The sequence below is a fragment of the Rhineura floridana genome, chromosome 11 (genome assembly GCF_030035675.1).
Source record: "Rhineura floridana isolate rRhiFlo1 chromosome 11, rRhiFlo1.hap2, whole genome shotgun sequence".
Classification (NCBI taxonomy): Eukaryota; Metazoa; Chordata; class Lepidosauria; order Squamata; family Rhineuridae; genus Rhineura; species Rhineura floridana.
Window position 1 is genome coordinate 61,222,383 of NC_084490.1, and position 26,563 is coordinate 61,248,945.

The 26,563-nt window shown below is 40.9% G+C and overlaps 1 protein-coding gene across 2 annotated transcripts in view; it reads right to left on the reverse strand.

Annotated features, from left to right (window-relative positions):
* CSGALNACT1 (chondroitin sulfate N-acetylgalactosaminyltransferase 1) overlaps positions 1–25,522 on the reverse strand; it is a 53,720-nt gene extending 28,198 nt beyond the window's left edge. The window contains exons 1-2 of one of the 2 annotated variants that reach the window (XM_061589699.1): positions 24,994–25,522; positions 2,348–3,251 (exon numbers count right to left, since the gene is read on the reverse strand). In XM_061589699.1, the coding sequence (XP_061445683.1) occupies positions 2,348–2,981 (634 nt within the window). In that variant the 5' untranslated portion in view covers positions 2,982–3,251; positions 24,994–25,522. Of the gene's footprint in view, positions 1–2,347; positions 3,252–12,221; positions 12,328–24,993 lie in introns of those variants that run through there. The other variant, XM_061589700.1, reaches the window with a different exon arrangement.
* Positions 25,523–26,563: the final 1,041 nt, after the last annotated feature.

The following is a 26,563-nucleotide window of genomic DNA, read 5'->3' on the forward strand; positions in this document are numbered from 1 at the left end:
TGGATTGGCCATGTTATTGATAGTTTGCTGTCTTACTGAGAGAAAGGGTAAGGACCTAAGTGAAGCATCAGCGGCAAGGTTGATTTCCATCTCCACCCAGTGTTTCTCCTTTATGTTTTTAATTAAGTACACCATTTGACGAATTTGAAAGGCATTGTGATAATATGTTAGATTTGGAATGCTCCATCCCCCTAAATTTGATTTTCTATAGATTAAAGTTTGGGCTAATCTAGATTTTTTCTGCTGAAAAATAAATTTGATAATTGTATGTTGCCATGATTTTATGACATCGCTAGATATATGGATAGGTAAAACCTGAAATAGAAATAGGAATTGAGAAAGTAGCATCATCTGTAATGCAGCTATTCTGCCTAGCATTGAGAGAGAGTTATTTTTCCAAGATTTGAGATTACTTTTAAGTTTTCTAATAATTGGGTTATAGTTTAAATAAAACAATTTATTTATATTTTTTGATATGACCCCTAGATATTTAAATTTTTTAGCACAAATAGAGATTCCTAATGCTGCTTTAACTAATTTTTGTGTATTAGGACCTATGTTTATAAACAGGGGTTCGGATTTGGTGTAATTAATGGTGAATCCCGACATGTCCTTATATTTTTGAAATAAGTTTTTTAAGCTATCTGAGGACGCTAGTGGATCTGAGAGAAGGAGGGCCGCATCATCAGCAAACAGGCTTATTTTGTGAGTGGATCCATTAAAGTATCCTTCAATGGTGGATTCCTCTCTCACTGCTTGAGCCAAAGGTTCCATGGTTAAGGCAAATAAAAGTGGCGATAGGGGACATCCTTGTTTCGTTCCCTTTTCAATTTTTATAAATCCTGATTCAAATGTGTTAATTCTGATGCTGGCTAAGCCTTGTTTATATAGGCCTTGTATAATGTTAATGAGGGTATTTCCAAACTTGTAGTGTTGCAAGACCTGAAAAAGAAAGTCCCAGTGTAGTGAGTCAAATGCCTTTAGGGCATCTAGTTTAAATATTGCTAATGGTTTATAATATTTTTTGCTATGCCAAATAATGTTCAATAGCCGTCTGATTGGGTCTGAAATTTGTCTGCCTTTAATAAAGCCAGTTTGGTCCGGGTTGATAATAGCAGGCATGATGAGGCTAAGCCTGTTTGCTAGAACTGAGGTAAAGATCTTTTGGTCTTGGTTCAACAAGTTAATTGGTCTATAGTTATTCTTGTCATTCAGAGTTTTCCCTGGTTTGGGAATTACTATTATGCGTGATATTTTCCAAGTTAACGGGATCTCTTTACCCTCCCAAATAGTGTTAAATAACTGTGATAGATGGGGGACCAGTTGTGCCTTGAATTTCTTATAGAAATCTGTAGAAAAGCCATCTGGCCCAGGGGATTTATTATTTTTAAGTTTCTTGATAAGTTCATTAATTTCAGTCTCGGTGAACTTTTGGTTTAGAATAGATTGTTGGTCTTGATCTAGCTTTGTAAGCTTTAAGTTTTGGAGAAAAGGCTGTATATTTGTATTCTTAGGTTCTGGGGCTTTGTATACTGTTTGGTAGTAAGACATGAATTCAGAGTGAATCTTTTGGGTTTTATATGTAAGTTGGCCATTATCTTGTTGCACACACCATATTTTGTTTGAAGAAAGTTTATGACGTAGTTGATTAGCTAGAAGTTTGGAATTTTGATTACCTTTTTCATAAAAATTTTGCTTGAGATAAATCATGCATTTTGTTATTTTTGAGATTTCTAGGGCTTCTATTTTTTTCCTTATGGTGTCTAATTCATGTCTAATTTTAATAGAGCCTGATTGTTTATGTTGAAGTTCCAGCTTTTGTAATTCTTTGTATAGATTATTTTTTAGGATGGATTTTTGTTTTTGTAGTTTATTTTTCTCTGTAATACAGCATCCTCGTATTACCGCTTTCATTGCATCCCAAATGATATTTTCTTTAACTCCTATCCCTGTATTGTGTGTAAAGTAATCCTTAATGGCCAATTGGATAGCATCTGTTGCTAATTGATTGGTAAGTAAAAAGTTATCAAATTGCCAGGTAGGTGTTATTTCATCTTTCTCTCTCATAGTTAATATTGCCCATACCGGGCATGATCTGATATTAAGAAAGACCCAATCTGTGATTCCTGTAAAGTAGTTTGTAAAGTGTCAGTTATGAGGAGGTAATCTATTCTGTAGTAACGTTTATATCTAAAGCAGTAAAAAGAGTAGTCCCTGTCCATTTTATGTAAAGATCTCCAAGCATCCACTAAGTTGAATTTAGATAGGATATCTTGAAAGTTAGCATGTGGCATTCCTTCCAAGAACCTCCCTCCCTCATTCCCACCTGACCCCTAAGAATACACACCTTCTATGAAGTCCGAGGTGAAATATGTCCGACGGTTGGTGTTACCATTGCTCTCTGGACTGTTTAAAGTCTCCAAGCCCAACTCAATAGCCTCTGCCAGCTCATCTCGCTTGTCCTTTCGCATGGGCTTCTCCTCAGGGTGACGCGTAAGACCCATCTCCAGCTGATACACTTTCTGCAGGGTGAAGCTCTCAAAGGATACTGCAGCATACTCATTTGGAAGCTTCATGCCAGTTAGTATCTCTGCTTTGTCAATCTGGGAATGCAGGAACTGCAAGAGGGCTTTTGGGGGCTTCTTGGGGTTCCCCTGGTCTGTTCCCACTCCCAGCAAGTTAGTGCTGTGTCCTTGCATGTGCTTCAGCTGCTCGCTCCTCTCCTGGAGCTCATCCTTCAGCTCTACAATATGCCTCTTCAGACTGTTGATGTAGTCCCAATGATGCTCTTCCCATTTCTGTAAGAGAGCCTGATATCCCTCTTTTCCTGTAGGGCTATTGACTCTGGGGAAGGCAAGCTGCTGATAATCACCTCTTGGGGTGCAGGCCAACATGTAGAGCACAGATACTGTACAACAGAGGACCACCAGCATAACAACCATCCGAGGGAGCCATGTGACTACTATTCGTCGACGAACCATTGTCTGTTAAGCATCTGGAAGCACCCACATTCCTCCTGTGCAGCTCTAAGGCTTCCAGCAGCCTTGGCCAGGACCCGTCTCACAAGCTGCACACCTGGTTCTGTGGAAGAATTTTCTCTTAGGATGCATGCAATATGGAGGAAACAGGACGGCCAGCATATCCACTTGGCAGCATCAAAAGCCAAGCTGAAAAGCCAACAACATAAGTTAACCCAATGGCATCAGCTGATCCTTTTTCAGTCTTGTTGGCTGGCAGCAATGGAGAGTGATCTGAAAGGCAAATTAGAGGAATATACTGTGTGAGGTGTGATCAGCTCTATCAGTGAACATGTAATCTAATCAACTCTTTGCTAGGGCATGGTGTTTAATAGCTTCTTTCAGAGGCACATCAAACAAACAAAAAGATTGACTTACTGGGATCTCTGCACTTAATGGGCCGAAATGCTCTGTTGTATCCACTGTAGCCTTCCAAGGATGCCACGATTTTGCTACTCTTGGGTTCATATTATGTGGTCCGAAATAGAGATTGAAGGGAGATTGTCCATCTCCTCCACTACCCCACTTAAAAAGCATCCACTGGAAACAAAGATGTGGAAGTTCTGCATCTTCAGTGCAAAACTCCCTGGATCTGTAGCAGCGCTACTGCTGGTTGATTTAATGTTCTTTTTGACAAGTGCCAATGATTTTTAATGGCTGATGTTTGGAAATGGAGCAAAGAAGCATTATGAGAGGGCAAAGAGAGCAAAAAGGTGTTTTGTGGTTCAGCATAAGCTTTTTTGCTTGCTCTTTCTGTTCATTCCCTTGTTCCTTTTCTGAACCGTCTTATCCCTTATATACCCAGCCGATCACTGCACTCTGCAGGTGAGGGCCTCCTGCAGATACCATCTTATCAGGAGGTCCATTCTGCACAACATTTTAAACCTTTTTTTAAAACAATATGTTTTTAAACCTTTTTTAAAGATGTCTTCAAAGTTTTTTTTGTTTTTTTTAAGTTGTTTTGTTTTTATGTATTTTAAAGTCTGTTTTTACAGTGTACTACTTGTATCCCAGTGATGTAAGGGAAGTATACAATCTATCCAGCCTTGACAAGTTTAAAAACAAAATGTGCTATATGAGTGTCTTTGTCCTATTCAATTAGTTAATACCTAATTTTGAGTGTTGTACTCAAGTTACACTAGCTTTTTGCAGTAAATGATGCTTTAAAGATGTTTCAACTCCATTAATTTTTTTATAAAGTGACAAATAATTTACATTGATATCACTGAGATTATATATAACTTGTTACATTTTTTTATTGGGGGTGGAGGTCATAGCTCAGTAGCAGATCATATTACTGCTAAAGGTCCTATGTTCAGGTAGTACCCTAAAAGATAATCTCACACATTATATATCCAACCAATGATTGCACTCTGCTGGAAAGGGCCTCCTACTGATCATCTCATGAGGAGCTCTGTTCAGTACAATGTAAGAATTGTCTTTAATATGGTGGCCCCTTGGGAACTCTCTCCTGTTACATGTCAGACAGGACCTGTTTCTATTGTTTTTACAGTACCTACTGAAGACCTTTTTTCAACAAGCCTTTCAAGTGGAGATTCTGATCCCAGTCTGTATCTATACTGGATTTGAAACAGTTTTTATATTTTTATTGCTGATGTTTTTAGCCATTTCCTAGCCATTATAATATATTGCATGGAAGCTGACCATTATTATTATTAGTACTGTAGTAGTAGCAGCAGCAGCAGCAGCAGCAGTAAATCTTAGCAAATTAGTGAATGGAAATGGAAATGGACTGCCTTCAAGTCAATCTCGACTTATGGCTACTCTATGAATAGAGTTTTCATGGTAAGCGGGATTCAGAGGTGGTTTACCCTTGCCTTCCTCTGAGGCTGAGAGGCAGTGACTGGCCCAAGGTCACCCAGTGAGCTTCATGGCTGTGTGGGGATTCGAACCCTGGTCTCCCAGGTCTGTAGTCCAACACCTTAACCACTAGTAGTAAATTTTCCTCAGGCATGCCTAGCCTTCAGTTACATACAGTTTCCAATTATATATTTTTGTAAACTGCTTAGTTTTTTTTACAATCAAGCAGTATACAGGCATACCCCACTTTAACGTAGGCAATGGGACTGGAGAGTGTACTTTAAGTGAAAATGTACTTAAAGTGAAGCAATTATCTTCACTTGTACTGCATGCAATCACCACTAGATGGCAGCGGCGTCATGCCAATAAATTGTCCGTTATTGAGAAGCGCGCGTACTTTAAGCGGGGTATGGTGGAGTATGGAGCATGTACTTTATAGCGAGGCTACTTTAGGTGAAGCTACTTTAAGCGGGGTATGCCTATATAAATTTTGTCAAATAAAATAAAATATTGTTAGTAGTAAATTATTAGTAACTTTTTTTGAATTGTTTTTCCAAGATTACATCCTCAATACCCTATATTTGACATAGCTGTTTATGTTCATTTTAACACCCATGCTTAGGTATATGCAGTACTTTTTGATAAAAGATGAGGTGCTGGTATTTATATCTTTATAAATGATTGGCATGGGCAGCAAAAAAAGAGGTGCCATACCAGTGAGTACACAAAACAAGCTCTGAGTATATGTCATTTGTTTGCCCCTGAGGAAGGCTGTGATGCCCCTGTAAATGTAATTACTGTAAATATGGTAAGTGCGGGTTAGTTAAGAGTATATGTAGTAAGTAGACTGAGTGAGAGGGGGAAGTACATGGGTTGGAATGTTGAAGAATGTTGTGTGATGATTGGCTGAGCATCTGGGTGTCAAAGTATAAATGAGAGGATGACAGTTGTTCTGAGAGGGGTTTTTGGAGAGGGTTGAGGAGTGGTTTGGATTTAGGTGGGTAATGAGGAAGGTTATTTATGATTAAGAAATATCAAGAGTAACACATCTTATGAAACCACATGCATGTTGACTAAACCTTTAAGTAATCTTGTTATTCCCTGTGTAAATAATAGTTCTTGATTTACCAAAATGCCTGATCCTTGGCTGGGTTTCACAGACCAGAAGGGTGGGCAGGGCATATACCAACGTTGGGAAACAGTATCAATGGTGGTAGCAGTGAAGAGATAGTGTAACATCATCAGGTATCCAGAGCAACCTAGGGCTGTAATCTTTATAGGCACAAAGATACAAGGGGGTTGTGGCCTGTAAGTGCACGCACCCAGACACAACGTAGCTATAGGCCAGGAGGAGACTAAGGCACAGTCTCAAGGCAATACTGTCTACAGGGAGTGTCAGGTGGTGCTGCCTAACAGTGGGATATTGAGAGATCTGTGCTAGTGCTGGTGAGAGAACAGTTAAGAGACCAGGACCCTGAGGTGGGACCGTGACAGAGTGGAAGATACAGGAGGGGTCCTGACAAAGGCCTATGCTCAAAATCCATTGGGCATTCTTAAAAAATAAACCACTGCTTTTCCACACCAAGCTGAGGCTTGCCTCTCTCTGTGTTCTTCCTGAATGACTGACAACAGCTTAACATCTTTTCACTCTTTAACATATTTGACAAATGCCTATGCCTTTCAGTATCTCCAGCACAAAATGGCTTCTGGCAGAAGGAGGTCAGCGTGGAGCATGAAATGCAGCTTTGTCTGGTTTGTACACTTCATTTTGCACAATTACACCTTTGACTGCACTGAAAGAAGATGAACTCCTTTGAAAGGATTAGTTGTGTGCTAACAGTATAATCTAAAATTACACCTTACCAACTGAGATGAATACTCATGTTTATTACTGAAAGTAGCAGCAGCATTCAAGATCTTGGGTTAGAGAGCTCTTCAGAGAGCAACTGTCCAATAGTTATCAAGAGCTATACTTTCTTAAATAGCCCTTATTCATATCTCCTTCCCTGCGGTATAAGCCCCTTTTTTCTGTTTTACAGCTTATTTGGGAGTGGAGAGATATTAAAGGAAAGGTAAGGGGACATTCAATGGCAAGCGGTGTTGCTAGGTACTTAAAAGACTTTGAGCATAGGCACATGGCATAAATTTGCATAAAATCTCCATTTATTTATTTTGTAAATACAAATTTAGACCTCTGAGCAACTTAACGTGCTGGGTGGCTGGCATCCAACCCAAATTGTGTTTGCATTTTTACAAATTTGTAGGGCAGTACTATATCTCAGAGAGGAGGTCAGGTCTCCTGGTCTCCTGGTGCATTCACTATAGCTGCCCAATTTCCCTGCTTTTTAAGTTTTGATAGAAATATCTGTTGGCTATAGGTACATTCTTAAACTGCAAGGTTTTTTTTGCAGTTTTTGCAAAAAGTCTCTGCTTTTTAACCCGGGAGGAAAGAAATGGATCCTGTGCAAGCTTGCTGAGAATGGACTGATCATTTGCATGCTTATTGAGTCCAGTGGAATTTACTCCTGTACAATCATGCATAGGATAGGTGAACTGACCTAGGGGAGTGGCTGGGAGGGGGGAGAGAAGGGGAGGAAGGGGGAGGAAGCAGGAGGAGGGGAAGGGAGGAGATTGGGTGAGTGGGCACTGGGGAGAGGGAAAGCCCCTTTCCATTACAAAAGGAAAATGTTGTGTACAGTATCATTGTTTTTCAGAGTTTCCCTCATCTTTTTATTCTACAGCAGGCACGTGTAGTCTCCCACTCAAATTTAAACCAAAGCTGTCCCTGGCCACATCCACATCAGACTTTTATTTCACTTCTTAAACAGTCATGGCTTCCCCCAAAGAATCCTGGGAAGTGTAGTTTGTGAAGGGTGCTGAGAGTTGCTAGGAGGCGTCCTATTCCCCTCACAGAGCTACAATCTCCAGAAGAGGGGCTGGCTGTTAAACCACTCTGTTCACTGGAGCTCTGTCAGGAGAATAGGAGTCCTCTATCAACTCACAGCACCCTTCGCAAACAACATTTACCAGAATTATTTGAGAGAGGTCATGACTGTTTAAAGTGGAATAAATGCCTGGCTGGGTGTGGCCCCCAGATTAGCCATGCCGAACAGCTGTTACTCTGGTTTTTAGAACACTGATGGTTCTTACTGATCATGCCTGAACTATAGTAGTCTGTTGTTAAATTTCTTAAATTAATTAAAAATCAGCCATGATTTTTTAAACTTTTAAACTGCAGAAGATGAAGGTCAGCATATGGGCAAGGCCAGTAATAGGATTACAAGTATTCTGTAAATATGGCTGATTTTTAACTATTTTCAACAAATCATGAGACCACTGACAGAAAGCAGCCCAACAGGAGTCTGGATTTCTCTCTCTCTTTTTACAGTTTGTACACTGGATTCTCTCTGACTGTTTTGTGTATCACCATGAGTGCTGTTAAGCAAGCATTTCTGAGTTCAGGAATATAGGTTTTGTTAGGTTTTGTTTTGAAATGAGCTTATGGGAAGCAGCAGAATGGCATGGGGGATATTTTCAATTTAACATTGCGGAATGTGAAAAATCCATGCTGGCTATAGTATATAGCCACTCTCGTGTATAATATCGCCTTCCCTACCTCTAACACCCCTCACAAAAAGTATTTTAAAAGCTACTAAACTGGCAGCAAACAATATCATACTCAAAGGAAACATCTTGAAAACACAGAAACAGTTTCTGAGGGCTTAAAGCATGGTTCTGCTGTACAAAAACTGCTCTGGAGTGTTAGTTATAAGGCTGGTGTTGGTCATTCATACTGGTGAGGACACTATTTTGTGCCTGCTGGGTTGTATCTTTTTGGTGGTTTGATGTTAGAGAGGTGTTCTACCAATGCTATACATGGATTGGTTCCTTCCATGCATGGCTAATATGTGGGTGCCATTGGTGTACCATGCCATGATTACTGGGTGTCAGTGGTGTCACCAAGGATGCTGTGAGAATGCCTATAGGTGTGGCTATGTCCTCTAGGTTTAAAGCAATAATTATATGTAGTTGAGAGCCAGTGTGGTGTAGTGGTTAGAGTGTTGAACTGTGACCTGGGAGACCAGGGTTTTAATCCCCATACAGCCATGAAGCTCATTGGGTGACCTTGGGCCAGTCACTGCCTCTCAGCCTCAGAGGAAGGCAATGGTAAACCACCTCTGAATACTGCTTACCATGAAAACCCTATTCATAGGGTCGCCATTAAGTCAGAATCGACTTGAAGGCAGTCAAAAAAAATGTAGTTGGGATTCTGTGCATTTTCAGAAACCCAGCTACATAAAGCTGCCATAGTGGCTGTTACTGCAGTGGAGTTGTTGGATAGCTTTGTAACAGTTCTGGTGAATTACACAAGTTAATATTTGTAAGGAGTTGAAACAACAGTAACATCTTCATTGAGTTTTCACTTTTTGTATGTTTTGTGCAGAAGATGTTATGGACAATTTATATTGCACTTTGCAGTCATTGTGGACAGTCCTGGAGGGAAATGCTATTTGTGTACCTATTCTCAAGCTTGGTGGGTTGCACCTTTCCCCCTAACTCTATTAACTCATGTGTAAATTTCCAGAGGTGTAGCCAGTGTCAGTCTACTGCAACAAGAACAACAAAGTGTCTTATGACCCTAAAGCCTCCTCTTTGATGTTGTTGTCCAAAGGCATTTCACAGAATTCTGGTACTGAAAGAACATATGATGGGCTGCTCATTCTTATATAGGAAAATCCTGTCTTTCCTGTTTGTTTTGGAGGTGGGACACTAAGTCAAAGGACACTAAAGAGGCAAATACTTGAAATTCAGCCTGCTGGGTAATGCTTGGAAATCGGTTGTACAATTACAGTAGGGCCCCACTCATACGGTGGGTTACGTTCCAGACCCCCACTGAAAAGCGGAACTCTGTCAATAAAATGGTACCCGACGCCCAAAAAATGCTGTAAAAGTGGAACAAGTGCCATATGAGTGGGGCCTTACTCTAATTTTAGCCGCTGTATTAGCGGAACGCCGAAAAGCAGGGCCCTACTGTACTTAGATTTGTATAGATCTGTGTGGCAATTCTCTTTCATTAAGATGTTGTAGGATGGCTGAGGTTGTAGGAGAAGCAACCTAACTAATGGTTTTGCTGAATCAAATGCTCATTATCCTTCACTGCCCTTTAATAAAAAGTCATCCTGTAGTTCTGTCCTTTGAGTCTGTCCCAAGTGATGACCCATAGCTGACACTTACCTTAAGGTCAACAAATGCACTTATGAATGTGGATAGAGAGACAAATCCTCAACCTTGAAAGATTAGAGTAGTGGACATGGATGGGGTTAGAAAATTATACTAGTTCATTTTAGGGGAAGATACCTCTACTTTTTAGTAGGCTGACATACTGGTCTGTATTGTATGCATGAAGCTGGTAAGTGGGAGAAATACGTATTTACTGCATGTTAACATAAGAGCTAATGTGGTATAATGATTAGAGTGTTGGACTTCCACAAACATTCAGCTCCCTGACCTGCCATAATGTTCACTCGATCCGTGGTCCCCCAACTTCCCCCCCCCCACAGACCACTTGAAAATTGCTGAGGGTCTTAGTGGACCACTTAATGATTTTTCTCCCTGTTGTAGCAACTGTAATGTGCTGTGCTAGATGCTGCATGATTTTTAATTGCATTTTTACAGACACACTGTGGCCACCTAAATGAAGCTCACAGACCACAGTCTGGGAATCCCTGTATTAGATGATTTTGGGTCAGTCGCTGGCTTAGTTTGCACGACACACTACGCTAGAGATGTAAAATTTCCAGAAGTTTTGAAGCTATGGAAAAAACTGTTTTTTTCCGTTTTTCTTCAGAAAAAAATGGATTTTTTTGGAAAAATTGAAAAAATGCAGTATTAGCACTTTTTACAGATTGAAAGTCACTTTTTTACTTCAGGAACATAAAATGTAATTATGTACAAGCTTGTTTGGCATAAAATTATCACATTTGGTATATTAAAAGTACATGCTATTCAAACAATTATTATAAATTGAATTTACTTCTTTACATTTTTACTTTTTTTGTAACAAATGGAGCTATAATCTCCTGAACTGTAAGGAACCTCTTTCATTTTGCCAGTTTATGAGGAGCAGGTAAAAAACATTTTTTTAAAAAAACAGAAGAAACCATCAGCATTAATAACAAAGAAAATTATTTATGTCTCTGCTAGTCCTCCACAGTGTCAAGCAGACATAAAGTACCCATATCCATAAACAGAACTGAGAAAAAGGGGGGAACAAGATTCAATGAAACATTTTATTCATTTTATTCATCATGCTAAAATAAAACATTTTTTCTTTTTTTCCCAATTTTTCACACAAAAAAACAAAAACAAAAAAGGCTTCGGAAAATCTGTTTCTTTCTGAATTTTTCCATTTTTTCCCTGGGCCTTCACATCTCTACAGTACGCCAAACTATGACTTACAGGGACCGTGTGGATGTATGGGCTCCCAGAGAGGAGCTCCCAGCTACTTTGCTCCTCCCCAGTCCTTTTTACTGCTGCGTTTGCTGAGCTAAGCCAAAGTTCTTGGCTCTAACCCATGGCTAGGAGAGAGCTTAACCATGAGACACACTAAGCCAAACGTTGGCTGAGCTCATGCGCATGGGAGCAAAAGGGGCTGCCATCTCCTCTTGGAAGCCTGCATGTTTGTCCTGTCCTGCCAGTCGTGCAAATCAGGCCACTATCTCTCAGCCTTATCTTCTTTACACAGTTGTTGCGAGGATAAAATTGTGGGGATGGGGGGGTAAAGAGGCATATGCATTGCCTTGAGCTACTTGGGTAGAGTGTAGGATCAGAAAGTACTAAAAATAACATCTATCACAAAATGTGAACAGAAAGCTCTTGGTACTTCTGTGATTTTTGTCATGCTCCAAACAATTCAGAATCTGAACAATCACAATGTATTTTGAAGGAGGTGTTCCAGGGTATCATTCCCCATGTGCATATAGAGGGCACAAACTTGGGCCCCACTACTATACTTCAAAGTAAGGCACAAGGAAATCAACAGGGCTTCCTTCCAAGTAAATAGGTTAGGACTGAACTGTTAGTTTTACAGTACCCAGTGATGAGCTTTCAAATTTAAACCCTAAAAAGCTTTGTTAAAGAACATAGTCCTTATTTTACATATACGCTATCATCAAAAAATCTGATGCTTTGTGGAATGACATAAAAAAATGAGTCTCTGTCCCAAAGACCTTACAATCTAAATATCAACAGTGGGGGAGACAGGAAAAGGAGAGCAGGAAAGGGAGAAGCCAAAGTACCTTGGTGCAAATGCAAACGTTGCTTTTAGTTCTGTCCAAATAACACATGCTAAAAATCAGAGAGAGAAAGAAGTTTAAAACTTACAGGAAAGGTTATTCTGTCTGTCTTGTTCTTTCTTTGTAGATTTTTTCAGGAAAAGGAATTCTCAGAGGCTTTGCACCTTCTGCTACTGTCCAGAGACAGGGGGAACTCTGTGAGTGCAGAGGGACTCTTTGCCTCCTCCCACTGGCTATGACATCATTCAGGCCTTTTAGGTAACATCTAGGACTGCCACCACCCCCTTCCTTGTTTTTCTTACAGCATTACATATTATGCTTTCTGAATGAAATGACTTTTTCATTGAGGTTGCATGAACCCAGCATGCTAGATTTACATTCAGCATAATAGATCAAGTTTCCTTTCCCAGACATGAGATCACAACTGAAGACTTTTCCAGTTACTCTTTCGTATTTTGTGCTGCTAATTTAATTCTGTTTCCATTAAGGAGATTGGGCTGTAACTTTATCAAGGTTTCATTGTCTGTCGCATAAGATAAGATTGTTCTGAGACTGGAAGCATTTGGTGATGAGATTCTGCTACAATGTTTAATGCAGGTGTTTATTGCAAGCATCTTCTGGGGTGGGGGTAAGGAAGGATGTACAAAAAGTGGTCTTCTATCTCTATTCCTTTTACTGGAAAAGCAGCAAATTAGGAAGCAAAGTTTGATATTGTCTCATCAATCAAATTTAAGGGGTCTAGTATGCAACTGGCTCAAGAAATGAACTGATGGGTTTATATGGTAACTTGCAAAGAGTTTGTGATTTTTATACAGGGCAGAAAGACAGTCAATATATTGCAGAGTTCCTTCACAGCAGTGTGGGAGAAAGGCAGTTTTTGTCCCTCCTATATTGCATCTTGGTTATTCCACCTCCATCTCTTCTCCTGCATATATATCCACTAAGGGATTCATTTGCTGGTCCTGCTAGAGTGTGGCAAAGACATGGAGTGCATAGATAGAGGTATGATTTACCAACTGCAATTTGCCACTATAGTAATAGTTTCTGACCTCATTGTACAACATCTATACTTGTACGGATTAAGGCAAAAACCTGTCCTCAAATGGTTTGAGCCACACTTTTCATGCTGACAGGTTTCAAACTATATTTTCAAAAGAACCATTACATAGGATTATTAAAAGAATTCCAGTTACAAATATTCATTTTTCTTAAGCAACTAATGTGAAACAAAGCAAGGTACTATCATGGTCAAATGACACCAAATGTGTATTTGGTTCTATCTGATAACAAATAGCAAAATATGTAACTGAAGGGGGGGGTGTTCCAGATTGGAACTGCAGCATATTTTCTAGCTGAACCCCACAAAGCTATTATGTACCTCTAAAGCTGCTGTTTGCTTTGGGATCTCCCTCCCCACAACTGATATTAGGACTGATTCTCCTTTTTTTAAAAAAGGAAATAGAATCCCAGTCATGACACTGGGACATCAAAGAAAGATTAGCACCACATGTAGTTTGGCCCTTACTTGTTATCCCATCATTGGCAGAGTTGGTGCAGATGAAACACCAGAGTGCCTGCAAATAATGGCTTCGGAAACAGGAGCTGTCCTTGGGAATGCACTCACCTCCCTCCCTTGCCAGTGTCCACCCTAGTTGCAGGTTCCATGTATATGTGATGATAACCATGATTAACGTTTGCCTCTGAGGAAATGAAGCTGCCATGCACTGAATCAGGCCATTTGTCTTATGAGGCCAGGAGTTGTGTACTCTGGGTGGCAGATATTGCTCAGTATTCTCTCCAAGGGCCTTGGGAAAGGGAGTCTCTGTCAGTCCTGCCACATGGAATCCTTACAACTGAAGATACCAGAGAAGATACCTGGTCTTTTGGCATGCAAAGTAGGTGTTCTAGCTTATAATACCAAGCTATAGTTCCCTTCCAAATTTAATTTGGAACAACGGTTTAAAGTGGGTTTGCACTGCATACCATAGTTATAAGGTTAGCAAACAGCTTTGACTATTGTTAGTGTTGGCACACATCTAATATGAAACCCCAGTTAATGCTCAGAAAGGAAAGGAGAAATTAAATTCACTCTAGGGCAAGGCCGGGAAACCTCAGGCCCATGGACCAATGTGGCTCCACAGGCCTCTTTATCTGACCTTCAAGACCCACCCCAGATCATACTCCATACTGGCCCTGGTTTGCACCCTCCTTGAGTGTTTGTACCTGGCTAGAATGTGTCTTTGAATTCTGATAATGCTTCTTGTTTGCCTGGCTAAAAAATAGAGAGTTGTGTGTACAAATTAGCCTACTGTATAAAGGTAAAATTAACTTTGGTTGCTTCACCTGCTTTTACTTCTTGTCCCATCCACCAATGGCATGTGGCTCCCGGAAGGGAATGAGGCCTTCAGGCTGAAAAAGCCCACCATCCCTCCACCCCCATTCTAGGGAAATGGAACATACATAAGAAAAGCCTGGCTGGATCAGACCAATGGGCCATCTAGTCCTGCATCCTGTTCTCACAATGGTCAACCAGATGCCCATTATAGAAAGCCTGCAAGCAGCACCTGGGTGGAAAGAGTGCTCTCACCTGCTGCAGTTTCCAGCAACTGGTATTTGGAAGCATACTGCCTCCAACCATGGAGGCAGAGCACAGCCATCATGACTACTAGCCACTGATAACCTTATCCTCCAAAGCAATTGCCTGAGTCTGGTTTCTAATATTCAAATTATGTTTTGTGGGGAGCCTGCAATGGGCCAGAGTGATACAACTGCCCAAGTGAATTAATTGTTCATATCTCATTGCAAACTGGAGAGTGCATAAACCTAGTCAAAATTAGCTTCTATCAAATGGGAGAACAGCCCTTCAGTTACATCAAGAATAATCATACATGGATTTTCCAGCTAACTTTATATAGTTCTACAGTAAACTTTGCTATTGCGGCTAATAAATAACCATTGACAGAGCAAACATCTTCCACAATTTGCCTGATGGGAGCACCTCAAAGCACACTTACATCACCACTGTCTCCAATATTATCTGCTTTGCTTTCAGGCATGATTTTACCTGTTGCTGTGGATGACCATTCCAGAGTCTGACAAACTCTTCATTTCTATAAGTCTACGACAGACGTGAACGTATAGACAATAAAAACGTATCTACTTGGCTGTGGTAAGTACATACAAACAAGCTACTTGCTTACACTAGCCTATAAGAATGAGAAGCCAGGCAAGAGAGCTAATGGACTTCTTGGTGATATTCCAGATGTCCCATAATCATTTTTAATGACTTGAGGTGGTACTTGGCTTGGTGCAAAAGTAATTTCTACGCAGAAGCAAATATAGAGTTACTTAATCTACATAATATAGTATCAGAACTACATTGTGTCAATAGTAGATGTGATGGAAACAACCGTGTAGAACACTCAAGAAACATGAGCCCTGTTGGATCAGACCAAGGGCCCATCTAGTCCAGCATTCTGTTCTCATACTGGTAGGATTTATTCTAATGTGCAGCTAGACACATTTTGTGCAGTGTGAAAAAAATTGTGATACAAGTTTTTGTGCAGTTGAGCATAGGGGATTTAATAAGGAGCTAGGTAGCTTCTAAAAAAGTAATAGATGAGAAAAAAGAAATAGAAAATGAAAATAAATATTGATTCCTTTAAAATCTTCTTAACCTTATTTTAATACTATATTATTGGAATAATTACTTGAATAGTTTGGGGGTGGGCAGTGAGCTGGCTGCTTGTGCATTAGGATAAAAAGCTTAGAATAATCCCTGCATAGTGGCCCACCAGATGCCATATGGAAAGCCCAAAGCAGGATCCACTTGTGATTCCTAGCAACTGATATTCAGAGACAGTGGAGGAAAAACAAAGCCACTGTGGCTGGTAACCACTGATTGCTAGTCCTTTCTCATGGAAGATAAGGCTATGTGTTAAGACTATGTGGGAAAACCGACAAAGAATAGGAAGAACTGAGTTTATTGACTCTGTATATAGAAGGGGCACAGGGTTCGGGGAGTTGGTTCAGGCTGCAATTTAACTCAGTCTCTTCCTGCCACAGTTGTAACAAAATACACTGAAGCTGCTATTTGCATTTAAAGGGAAACTACTATTCTTGTCAGGTGGCTGTGACCATGCTAATGTTTGTAACAAAGTTTGGGCACTGATGGTATCCTTAGTAATCCACAAAACCTAACACTTTGTGGACAGTTTGCTTTCTCATTGTGTTCTTTGTTTGGCACCCAGGTGCCCCTTCACTCTTAAAATCAGGCTCCCATCCAGCACTTTATGCGTGGTTGGGCACATTGGATTTGAAAGACACAGGTCTGTTGCTGTCATGTGCAGTTTGCACCTGTGTCACCAATTTGACAGCTTTTTCCAGAGTTATTTGAAGGTACACCCATGTCTTACATTTGGAAATTTTATGTAGGAAAGGTTATATATGTGCTGTTCGCAAATGTGCAACTCAGCCATGTATTTGGCAATGTTTTCTCATCTAGTTGTGTTAGCTCTGCTGTGAAGGAAACATTCATGCTATCATTTCAGTTCAATATCCCCAGGCTTTGTAAAACACCGACATCAATCAGCACATCAGTGTCTTAAATATTAGAAATGACACACACACACAAACCCAAAAACCCAAGACTCTTACAGTATCTTAAAGACTAATACATTTATGTCCAAAAGTGCGATATGGCTGCCAGAAAGGCAAATGCTATATCAGGCTGCATTAACCAAAGTATAGCAGTAGTATAGGAAGACCATCTCCTGTCAAAATGATGGATGACCCCCCGTGTCTCCTTGCCCGCTGCCCTCTCCCCGTGCCTCCCCCCAGCCCTTACCCCCCTTCCAAATGACATCACTGGCCCCAACCCTGGTCTGTGGACCTCCAAACTGCTCTATTCAGCTCTGGTTAGGCCTCATCTTGAGTACTGCATCCAGTTCTGGACACCGTACTTTAAGACAAACGGAACAGGTTCAGAGGAGGGCAACAAGGATGATCAGGGGACTGGAAACAAGGCATGTTTAGCTTTGAGAAGAGAAGACTGAGGGGAGATGTGATAGCACTCTTCAAGTACTTGAAAGGTTGTCACACAGAGGTGGGTCAGGATCTCTTCTTTATCATCCCAGAGTGCAGGACACAGAATAATGGGCTCAAGTTGCAGGGAGCCAGATTTCGACTGAACATCAGGAAAAACTTCCTAACTGTTATAGCTGTACGACAATGGAACAAATTATCTAGGGAGGTGGTGGGCTCTCCAACATTGGAGGCATTCAAGAGGCAGCTGGGCAGCCACCTGTCAGGTATGCTTTAGGTTGGATTCCTGTATTGAGCAGAGGGCTGGACTTGATGGCTTTATAAGCCCCTTCTAACTCTACTATTCTATTATTCTGTTTGCTGCAACAGACTAAGGGCCCATCCATACCTAACCACAAAATGTGTGTTTTCCATTTTTGGTTGGTGGCCTCAAGATCCATACATGTCCTGTTTGTGATCGGATTATTGTGAAAACCCAATTATCAAACATCCATATGTGTGGGCTTTTCTTTTTTTGCTTTAGCATTGGCTGCTCTCCGAAGTCCATCCATTTTCAGTGATAGGTCCATCACTTTTCACGTGCTTTTTCAGACGAGCACAGAAATGAATATATTTTTTAAATTTCCACACATGTGCAGGTTTGTGAATGTGCTATTGGGTGGGAAGGAGACAAGGGGCTTGGCATATGATGGATGAACGCTCATGGGCCTCCTATTGCAGGAAAGACCACGGCATTGCGTCCGAACCCACAGACGTTAATGTGATTCATTATCGGTTTAGGAAAGCTTATTGGTTTTTTGATGTATTTCTAATGTGGATTTGTGAACACGAAAATCTGTATTAGTTTGTAATGTCATATGGATGACGATGAATTAATGAGGACACAAAGTTGTAACACTGCAGATTATACAGTCATATAAATGATGAAACTAAGATCATACTTTGGACAGATAATGAGATGACATGATTCACTAAAAAAGACAATAGTGCTAGGAAAAACAGAAGGGAGTAGAAAAAGAGGAAAGCCAAATAAGAGATGGATTGATTCTATAAAGGAAGCCACATACCTGAACTTACAAGATCTGAACAGGGTGGTTCATGACAGATGCTATTGGAGGTCACTGATTCATAGGGTCGCCATAAGTCGTAATTGACTTGAAGGAACATAACAACAAAATGGATGGGCCCCAGCATGGTTACTGCTCTGTACATATATCATTTTGTTAGGGGTTAGATGAAGTTGACTTGTGGGCAAGAATCTACTTCATGGTTTAAAACCCCAACACAGTATTAATCTATCCAGAAAGGTGGGCGTGTTCGTCTGTTGCAGCAAAACTAACAAAACAGTTTTGTAGCACCTTAAATTGATGATTATAGCATAAGCTTTTGTAGACTAGAGAGATCGCTACATCAGATGCATGAGGTGTTATCCTAAAACAAATTGAAATCTACTCTGTTTTCAAGATTTTCCCTGATTCCTATTAGTATTTTTATGTTAACATTTAAATTCTATAGCACTTCCTTTTGAGAAATTAGTCACCTTCAAAATATACAATTATCTGTCCTAATAAATACTGCTATGTGCTTGAGGCTTTTGGAATGCGGCAGGCTGCCAAGGAAAAGTAAATATACTTGGAACGGGAACTTGGCAGCTAAGAGCCCATTTCTAAAACAGAACAGGGCCTAGTGAAGTCTTTTCATGCATTAGAGTTTCCAGGTCTCAAAGATTCTGGCAGTCACATTCTCAGGAACGCTGGGAGGAGGAGTAAAATCTTAGGGAGAGGGGTGAGGAGCAGAAGGGCAAGCTATTTTGTGTTTGGCTTGAGAGTTTTTTGCTTCTGCTTCCTTACCTCAGGCTCCCCCTTAACTGAATGTCTGAGCCTCAAGAAACGTGACAACTCTGTGAACAGTATTTTACTTTTTCATAATGTTTCCAAATGTTAATCAGCGGATGTACGCAACATGAAATGCTTCCAGTGATCTGGATGTAAGAAGATTTATGGGAAGCTAACCAACATGAATGTCTGTGGTGTCCTCTGGAACAATTAGTTAAATATTCTTTCAGTGTATTAATGGCTGATCCCATGAACTGAGCTGCAAGTACCTAATTGATTGAAGCCAATTTGGAGTTTTCTCTCAAGTCATATTCTAGTAAATACTGATAGTTTTTCTTAGAAAATGAGGCAACATTTAAAGCACATAATTACCCTGCAGTAACAGCTGCAAGCTGGAGTGGAAATTATACACACACAACCTACCTATAACAGACACTGCAGGGCATACTGCATGGAAGAGCTATCAAAAGACCTGTTTACCTCTTCTCCAAGCCGCTTATGCAATAAGGCATGAAACCATCCAAGGAATGTACTACTGGACAAACTGATAAGATATAGGTAAGACTGTATCTTTTCCACTTAAATAGAAAACCTGAGTACTTCAACCATATACCCAAGTATTTTCAACCGTATAATGCTTCATAGCAGATATTGCTGGTGTCCATTGGGACTGGTGGGGCAGAAGGCAGGGAGAACAACAGCAGGTAGAGCCAGAGCCAGTAAGAGGCAGATTTCTAGAAGGGCAACACTGAGACTAAGGAGGAGGACACTGACTGGCGGTGCCACCCCTTGGACTGGTTGTAAGTAAGAAGGCAGGCAGGCTGAGAGCAGATGGAGGTTGGTGGGGAAGAACCCTTCTTGCCCAAATGGGACCAGCCTCTGCTGCTTTTTAGGGTGCTCTTCAAGTTTAAAGGAGTACAACATCATGCATGGCTGACTTCCAGGATGGAGATGCATACATACTGCTTTGTGAAATCAGAATATCTGTATTTTATTTTTAAAATGTATAAATAGTGTAGTTTGTCTTTTCAGAAATTATTCTGGTTAAACTTAAATTTGAATACAGGCATGTTTAATATATTATTGCCTCTTAAAACTGAATCAATGGACCTCTCTAAAACATATTGACCCAGTTTGTGTACACATGCACCAAAACTATATTTTATATATAATTTTCCACCCTGGCTCTTGAAATGTCATTCTGTATCTAACATGGAGGGTCATCTGGTGTGTCTCCCGGATGATTTTGTGTACTGTTTATATGCTCTTTCTCTATCTGATCTCTGCAATTTGTCGAGTTCTCAAATCAATATTTACTATCTATAAAGAAATATCTTTTTCATATTATGAAAATAAATTTATTGGACTCGTAACTTGCTTCTGACATATGTTATGAAGAAAGTTGTCCATTATACTAACAGTGTACAGTATATTAACAGAGCTTAGGAGTTGTTTTGATGTTGGGTAAAGACCTATCCGTTTGCCCGGGCTTTTGTGGGCTATTAGTATTATTTTGTTGTAAAATGAGGAGCTGTATGCAGCTCACTGAGCTTTTATGGCTGGATTTTAACAATATGATGTTCTGTTTCAGATTTTGGCCATTTGAATAAAGGATCTTGCCCTTGGTTTGCAGTTAATCATACAACTTCACGAAAAACACCATCTGACAGAGCAATCCCAATCATGGGAACCAGCAGAGAAGCCAGTGAAAAGTTCTGTGGCATCCACTCCCCATTCGGGAGCTGCCGAGTCAGCTGAACGCTGGCTCCGTCGGGAATCATGTGTGAGAGCCGGAAAAGCAAAAGTCGGCTCCCGCAAATACCTCTACTGGGGAGTAAGTGCTCCCCATTGACCACCATGGAAATTATTTTATTCCACTGGCCTATTGGCCAGCAGAAATTTTACCCATGGGAGCACTCCAAGTGCAAAGAGAATGACGTGTAAGTCCCCCCCACCCGGTTCCTTCTCCACCACGCTTCCATTCCATTTTGGGGCCTTCTGCCGGCTTCCACCAGCTCTCCATCCACTGAATTGGCCACCCCTGGTGGACCCCTGGCTGAGCTGGCAGGGTCCTGGTGGCTCCATGGCTGAGGCAGGTTGAGAGGGCTTCTGCCAGGGGAGCCTGGTGGTGTCGGGACCCTGCCGGCTCAGCTGGGATTTTGCCACATCCAACTCCCCCCAGGCCAGTGCAAATACTAGTTGGCTTGTACCCTTAGCCGTGTAAAAACAGTATTAATAGTTAAATATAAAAGTAACTGATTACCTGTGCCAGAAAAGGTAGCTATTGCATCTAAATTAATTTAGAGATTGTGCTATCATTTTTCCTTGACTGTGTCAAAGAAAGATGATGGAATTATAAAGACCAATGCTGTCGACTGAAGAGAAGGAAGTTACATAGGTATGGGGGGGAGAGGAGAGAATGTTCCTGTTGCTTTAAGTGACTTTTCCTGGGTTCCAATTTAGCACTAATACAGGCTGCTAGGCTGGTAAGTGGGTCAGCCCAACGGGACCATGTGTCAATCCTGAAAGCGCTGCGCTGGCTGCCAGTGAGCAACCAGGCCCAATTCAAGGTGTTAGTACTAGCATATAAAGCCCTAAATGGCTCGGGACCCTAGTATTTAAAAATAATAATAATTTGGGAAGCTGCCAAATCTCTATAGACTTTTAGATACAAACACCAGGGCACTTCCAGCCTGTAGCTCTGCTGGAGTGGGATTCAATCACATTCCAGCAAATTTAGGTTGCAAAAGTAAAGGTTGATTTGGCGCCAACCTGCCCCTCACCTTCCCCTGCCCCTCACCCCCTTGGACATTTTGCAATAAGGAAATTGAAGGGGAAATCCACTGGAAAGTCTGGGGTAACTATTTATTTGTTTATTAAATATATATCCCGCCCTTCCTCCCAGAAGGAACCCAGGATGGCAAACAACAACACTAAAAGCACTTTTAAAACTTCTTAAAAACAAAAGACTTTAAAACTTATTAAAGCAAAACATATTTTAAAATATCCTTTTTTGTAAGCTTTAAAAATATCTTAAAAAGCAATTCCAACACAGATGCAGACTGGGATAAGGTCTCTACTTAAAAGGCTTGTTGAAAGAGGAAAGTCTTCAGTTGGTGCTGAAAAGACAACAGAGATGGTGCCTGTCTAATATTTAAGGGGAGGGAATTCCAAAGGGTTGGTGCCACAACACTAAAGGTCCGGTTCCTATGTTATGTGGAACGGATCTCCTCATAAGATGGTATCTGCAGGAGGCCCTCACCTGCAGAGCACAGTGATCAACTGGATATATAAGGGATAAGATGGTCTTTCAGGTGTCCTGGTCCCAAGCTGTATAGAGCTTTGTAAACCAAAACCAGAACCTTGAACTTGGTCCAGTAGCTAATGGGCACCCAGGCAATTTTTTCAGCAGTGGGGTGACATGTTGGTGATACCCTGCCCCAGTGAGCAGTCACCCTGCTGCATTTTGCACCAGCTGCAACTTGTGGACCAACTTCAAGGGCAGCCCCACATAGAGCACATTACAGTAATACAGCTGGGAGGTTACCAGTGCATGGACAACGGTGGTCAAGCTATCCCTGTCCAGAAATGGCTGCAGCCGTCTTACCAGCAGAAGCTGGTAAAAGGCACTCCTAGCCATTGAGGTCATCTGGGCCTCTAGTGACAAGGATGGATCTAGAAGCATCTGTAGACTATGAACCTGCTCTTTCAGAGGGAGTACGACCCCATCCAAAGCAGGCAACTGGCCAATTATCTGAACTCGGGAACCACCAACACACAATGCTTCCATCTTGTAAGGATTCAGACTTGGTTTATTGACCCTCATCCAGCCCACCACCGAGCCCAGGCACTGGTCCAGGGCTTGCACGTCCTTTCCCAATTCAGATGTTACAGAGAAATGGAGCTGGGTATCATCAGTATACTGCTGACACATCATCCCAAATCTCCTGATAACTGCTCCCAAGGGCTTCACATATGTGTTAAACAGCATGGGGGACAAACTAGTACCCTACAGCATCCCACAGCACAACTGTTGAAACACAATCACCCAGTGCTATTATTTGAAAATGATCCTGGAGATAGGATCAGAACCGTTGTAAAACAGTACCTCCAAATCCCATCTCACCAAGTCGGCTCAGAAGGATACCATGGTCAATGGTATCAAAAGCTGCCGAGAGATCAAGAAAGAATAACAGGGTCACACTCCCCAGTCCTTTTCCCAATAAAGGTCATCCATCGGGCGACCAAGGCCAATTCAGTCCCATAACCAGGCCTGAACCCAGACTGGAATGGGTCGAGATAATCTGTTTCATATTATTTTGGAAAGTGTGAATTTGATAGGTTTGGTTTGAAATGCTGAACTGAATTTCTCACCCATCCCTATTTGGGAGTATGATACATTTAACTCAACAGAACTTTCTTCTGAGTAAACACACATAGGATGACACTGTTAATCCTAACAGATTGTGTGTTATATATACCTCAGATAAATCAGAGGCCTCAAAGTATATTTTGGCCTACAGTTTTCAAATGTTTTAATCATATACTTGCTGACTATAGCTAGCTTCTTCTTTGTACTCAAACACAAGTCATAAAGCAAACAAAAACAATATTTTGTTCTCCAAACATTGAAGACTAAACAGGGTTATCATACATTTTTATTTTCATCATAATTATACAGCCACAAGAGTGGCTGTATACTATAGCCAGCGTGGATTTTTCACATTCTGCAATGTTAAAATGAAAATACCCACATGCCATTCTGATGCTTCCCATAAGCTCATTTCAAAACAAAACCTTACAAAACTTATAGTCCTGAACTCAGACATGCTTGCTTAACAGCCCTCTAAATTTTCATAGCGATACACAAAACAGTCAGAGTGGTAATCTACAACTCGCAGTAAAATAAATCATGAGCTCAGGTTTGGACATAACACCAAGCTAAAGCTTGGCTTGGCTTAGCTCATAGCAGGAGGACTGGAGGAGCAAGTAGCAAAGTGACCACAGTCTTCTCTCCAGGAGTCTCTATGCTTGCTCCTTGTACCCGCTAAAGCATGTGAACTGGGTCATTATAGTTGCAAATCCATTTGAAATAGTCTCTTTCTTATGTATGCATGTATTCAGTCCTGTGCATACACTAGAAAGAGGTAGTCCAGGCTATTTCACATTCTACAAGTAATAACTATGCAAGTTTAATAAGAAATGCATAAAGACTGCTTTGAGACAAATTAAGATCACACACACTGCGGGAAAATCCCCACAAGACAAAGTGCTTAGTATTACTCTTGCCTATCTTCTTTGACATCTCAAATTTGCTCACCCATACACAAAATCCATTTGCCATTTCCATGCTGAAGAGGATTTTTAAAAAGGAGATCTGGCTTCAGGGGGATTCATTTTCCAACATATTGTCATTTTTTTAGCAGTTTCATGTCATTTAATTGTTATAATCACTACATATCTGGGGTTTTAACACAATAATCCTAACCACACTTATTAGGGGTTTTAATACAATTCTAAACTGACAAACTAGGGAGGAAGCCGTATTGAACACAATGGGACTAGCTTCAGATTAAACATGCTTCAGAGTATGCCGCAAGTGACATGCTGAAATCCAAGGTGTTTTTTTAAATATTTGTTAATTTTAATTGGATTGTAGAAATGATAATTAACAACATAGTAAATGCAGCCCAGTTGTGAATGGGGTCAGCCCTTTTAAAAAGGCTTGCTTTCTAATATGAGAGAACAAATAACTTAGAGGCCAGAGAAAGTAATGTTTTTTGTCTGTTTTTCCATTAAAAAGTATACTGCCGTTTTGATCAATTTAAGGAGTCCAAAAAACAAGGCATTTCTACTGTACCCCTCACCAAGCAAGTTCTTACTAAATACACACCTACACATGCAGGTTACAAGGAAATGACTAAGGAATTCCCAAGTATACATCTTTCAAAATTAACTGTTCTAAAATTCTTTGTTACTTACAAAACTGTAAGCAAGTATCCTACACGCACTCATCCATGCTGCTGGGCCATGCTGTCCTCCATGAGGCACAAGACGTCGTTTCTTTCCAGACTTTCAAAATGAGGATAATTTATAATCTTGCATAAGACACACTGAAGAGATCACTGAAGGCTTTATTTAAAAAAACCACACTAAAGGCAACAGGCTCACTGGCTTCAATAGCTGAGCGCTGCTAAGTTGCCACTAAACTGTAAACTCTGTTACTAGCTAAGGCAGCACTTGACTGTCAAATGCTCAGGAGTTCAGCCACAGATCTGCAATGAGAGCCCTGTGTTCACTTCCAGTTTCCCGACAGAAAACAGGAAGGGGGAAAAAACAGCTTCATGGAATGAACTGATCAGGAAGAATATCCTCACATAAACTTGCATCTGTAGAGGAAAATTCACAAGCTTCAAATTGTCCAGGCAGGTTTAAGAGGAAGTGGGGGGATACACAGGGGGGAGCAGTTTTCTGTTGCATCAAAGACCTCAATGTGCAAATCAGAACAGGGAACTGAGTTGTTAAACTGGCCAGCTCAGGCTGAAGACAGCTTTTCAATATGCTCTTGGCATAGTCTACTTTCCGCTGGCTGGAGGTAGGCTTTGCTCTCCCCCCTTTTAATTTTTTTACAGATGAGCTGTGCTGCTTCATGATCTCTGTAGAATTCCCATAAGGACACAGGCGCTACTTGCTAGATGAACAATTACCCGACACATATAGAGGCAGACTTCCCCAGCCCCTTGAGCAGGAAACTGAAGAGGAAAAATCTAGCTAATACTTTCCAGGGCACTGAGAATCCAAAGAATTCTACATGCCCTCAGTAACATCAAACTGAGATTGAATCCTGATAAAACAGAGACACTGTGGGTGGGCGGTTCCTGGCCACTGGAGTTGGGTAGGTGGCCTGTTCTGGTGGAGTTGCATTTCCCCTGAAGGAGCAGGTTTGTAGCTTGGGGGTGCTCCTAGGGACATCACTGTCACTTGAAGCTCTAGTAGCTTCAGAGCCAGTGTGGTGTAGTGGTTAGAGTGTCAGACTGGATCCTTGGAGACCAGAGTTGAAATCCCCGCTCAGCCATGAACTTCACTGGGTGACCATGGGCCAGTTGCTCTCTCAGCCTAAACTATCTGACAGGGTTGTTATGACGATAAAATTGGGAGGGGAAAACCCATGTCTGTATACGTCACCTTGAGCTCCTTGGAGGAAAGGTGGGATATAAATGTAATAATAATAAATAGGGATGGGTGAATCTATCAATTTCCCTTTCTCTCAGTTTCTAATTTTTAACACTCTTTAGTTCAGTTCTCCAGGTTTCCACATCAGTTTGGAAATTTAAAAAATACAAGCCCTCATGGTAATTCAGCATTTTAGTGTTGATTTCTCCTAATATACACAACTTGGTATGCAATTTTTCCTAGTGTACACATTTTTGTAAAACAATTTTTGTAAAACAACGCACTTTGGTATGTTATTTTCACTAATATGTGCATTTTTGTACACATTTCTTGGCTGAAGAACTGCACTGCAAAGCAAACTCGCTGTTCTGCCAGTTCC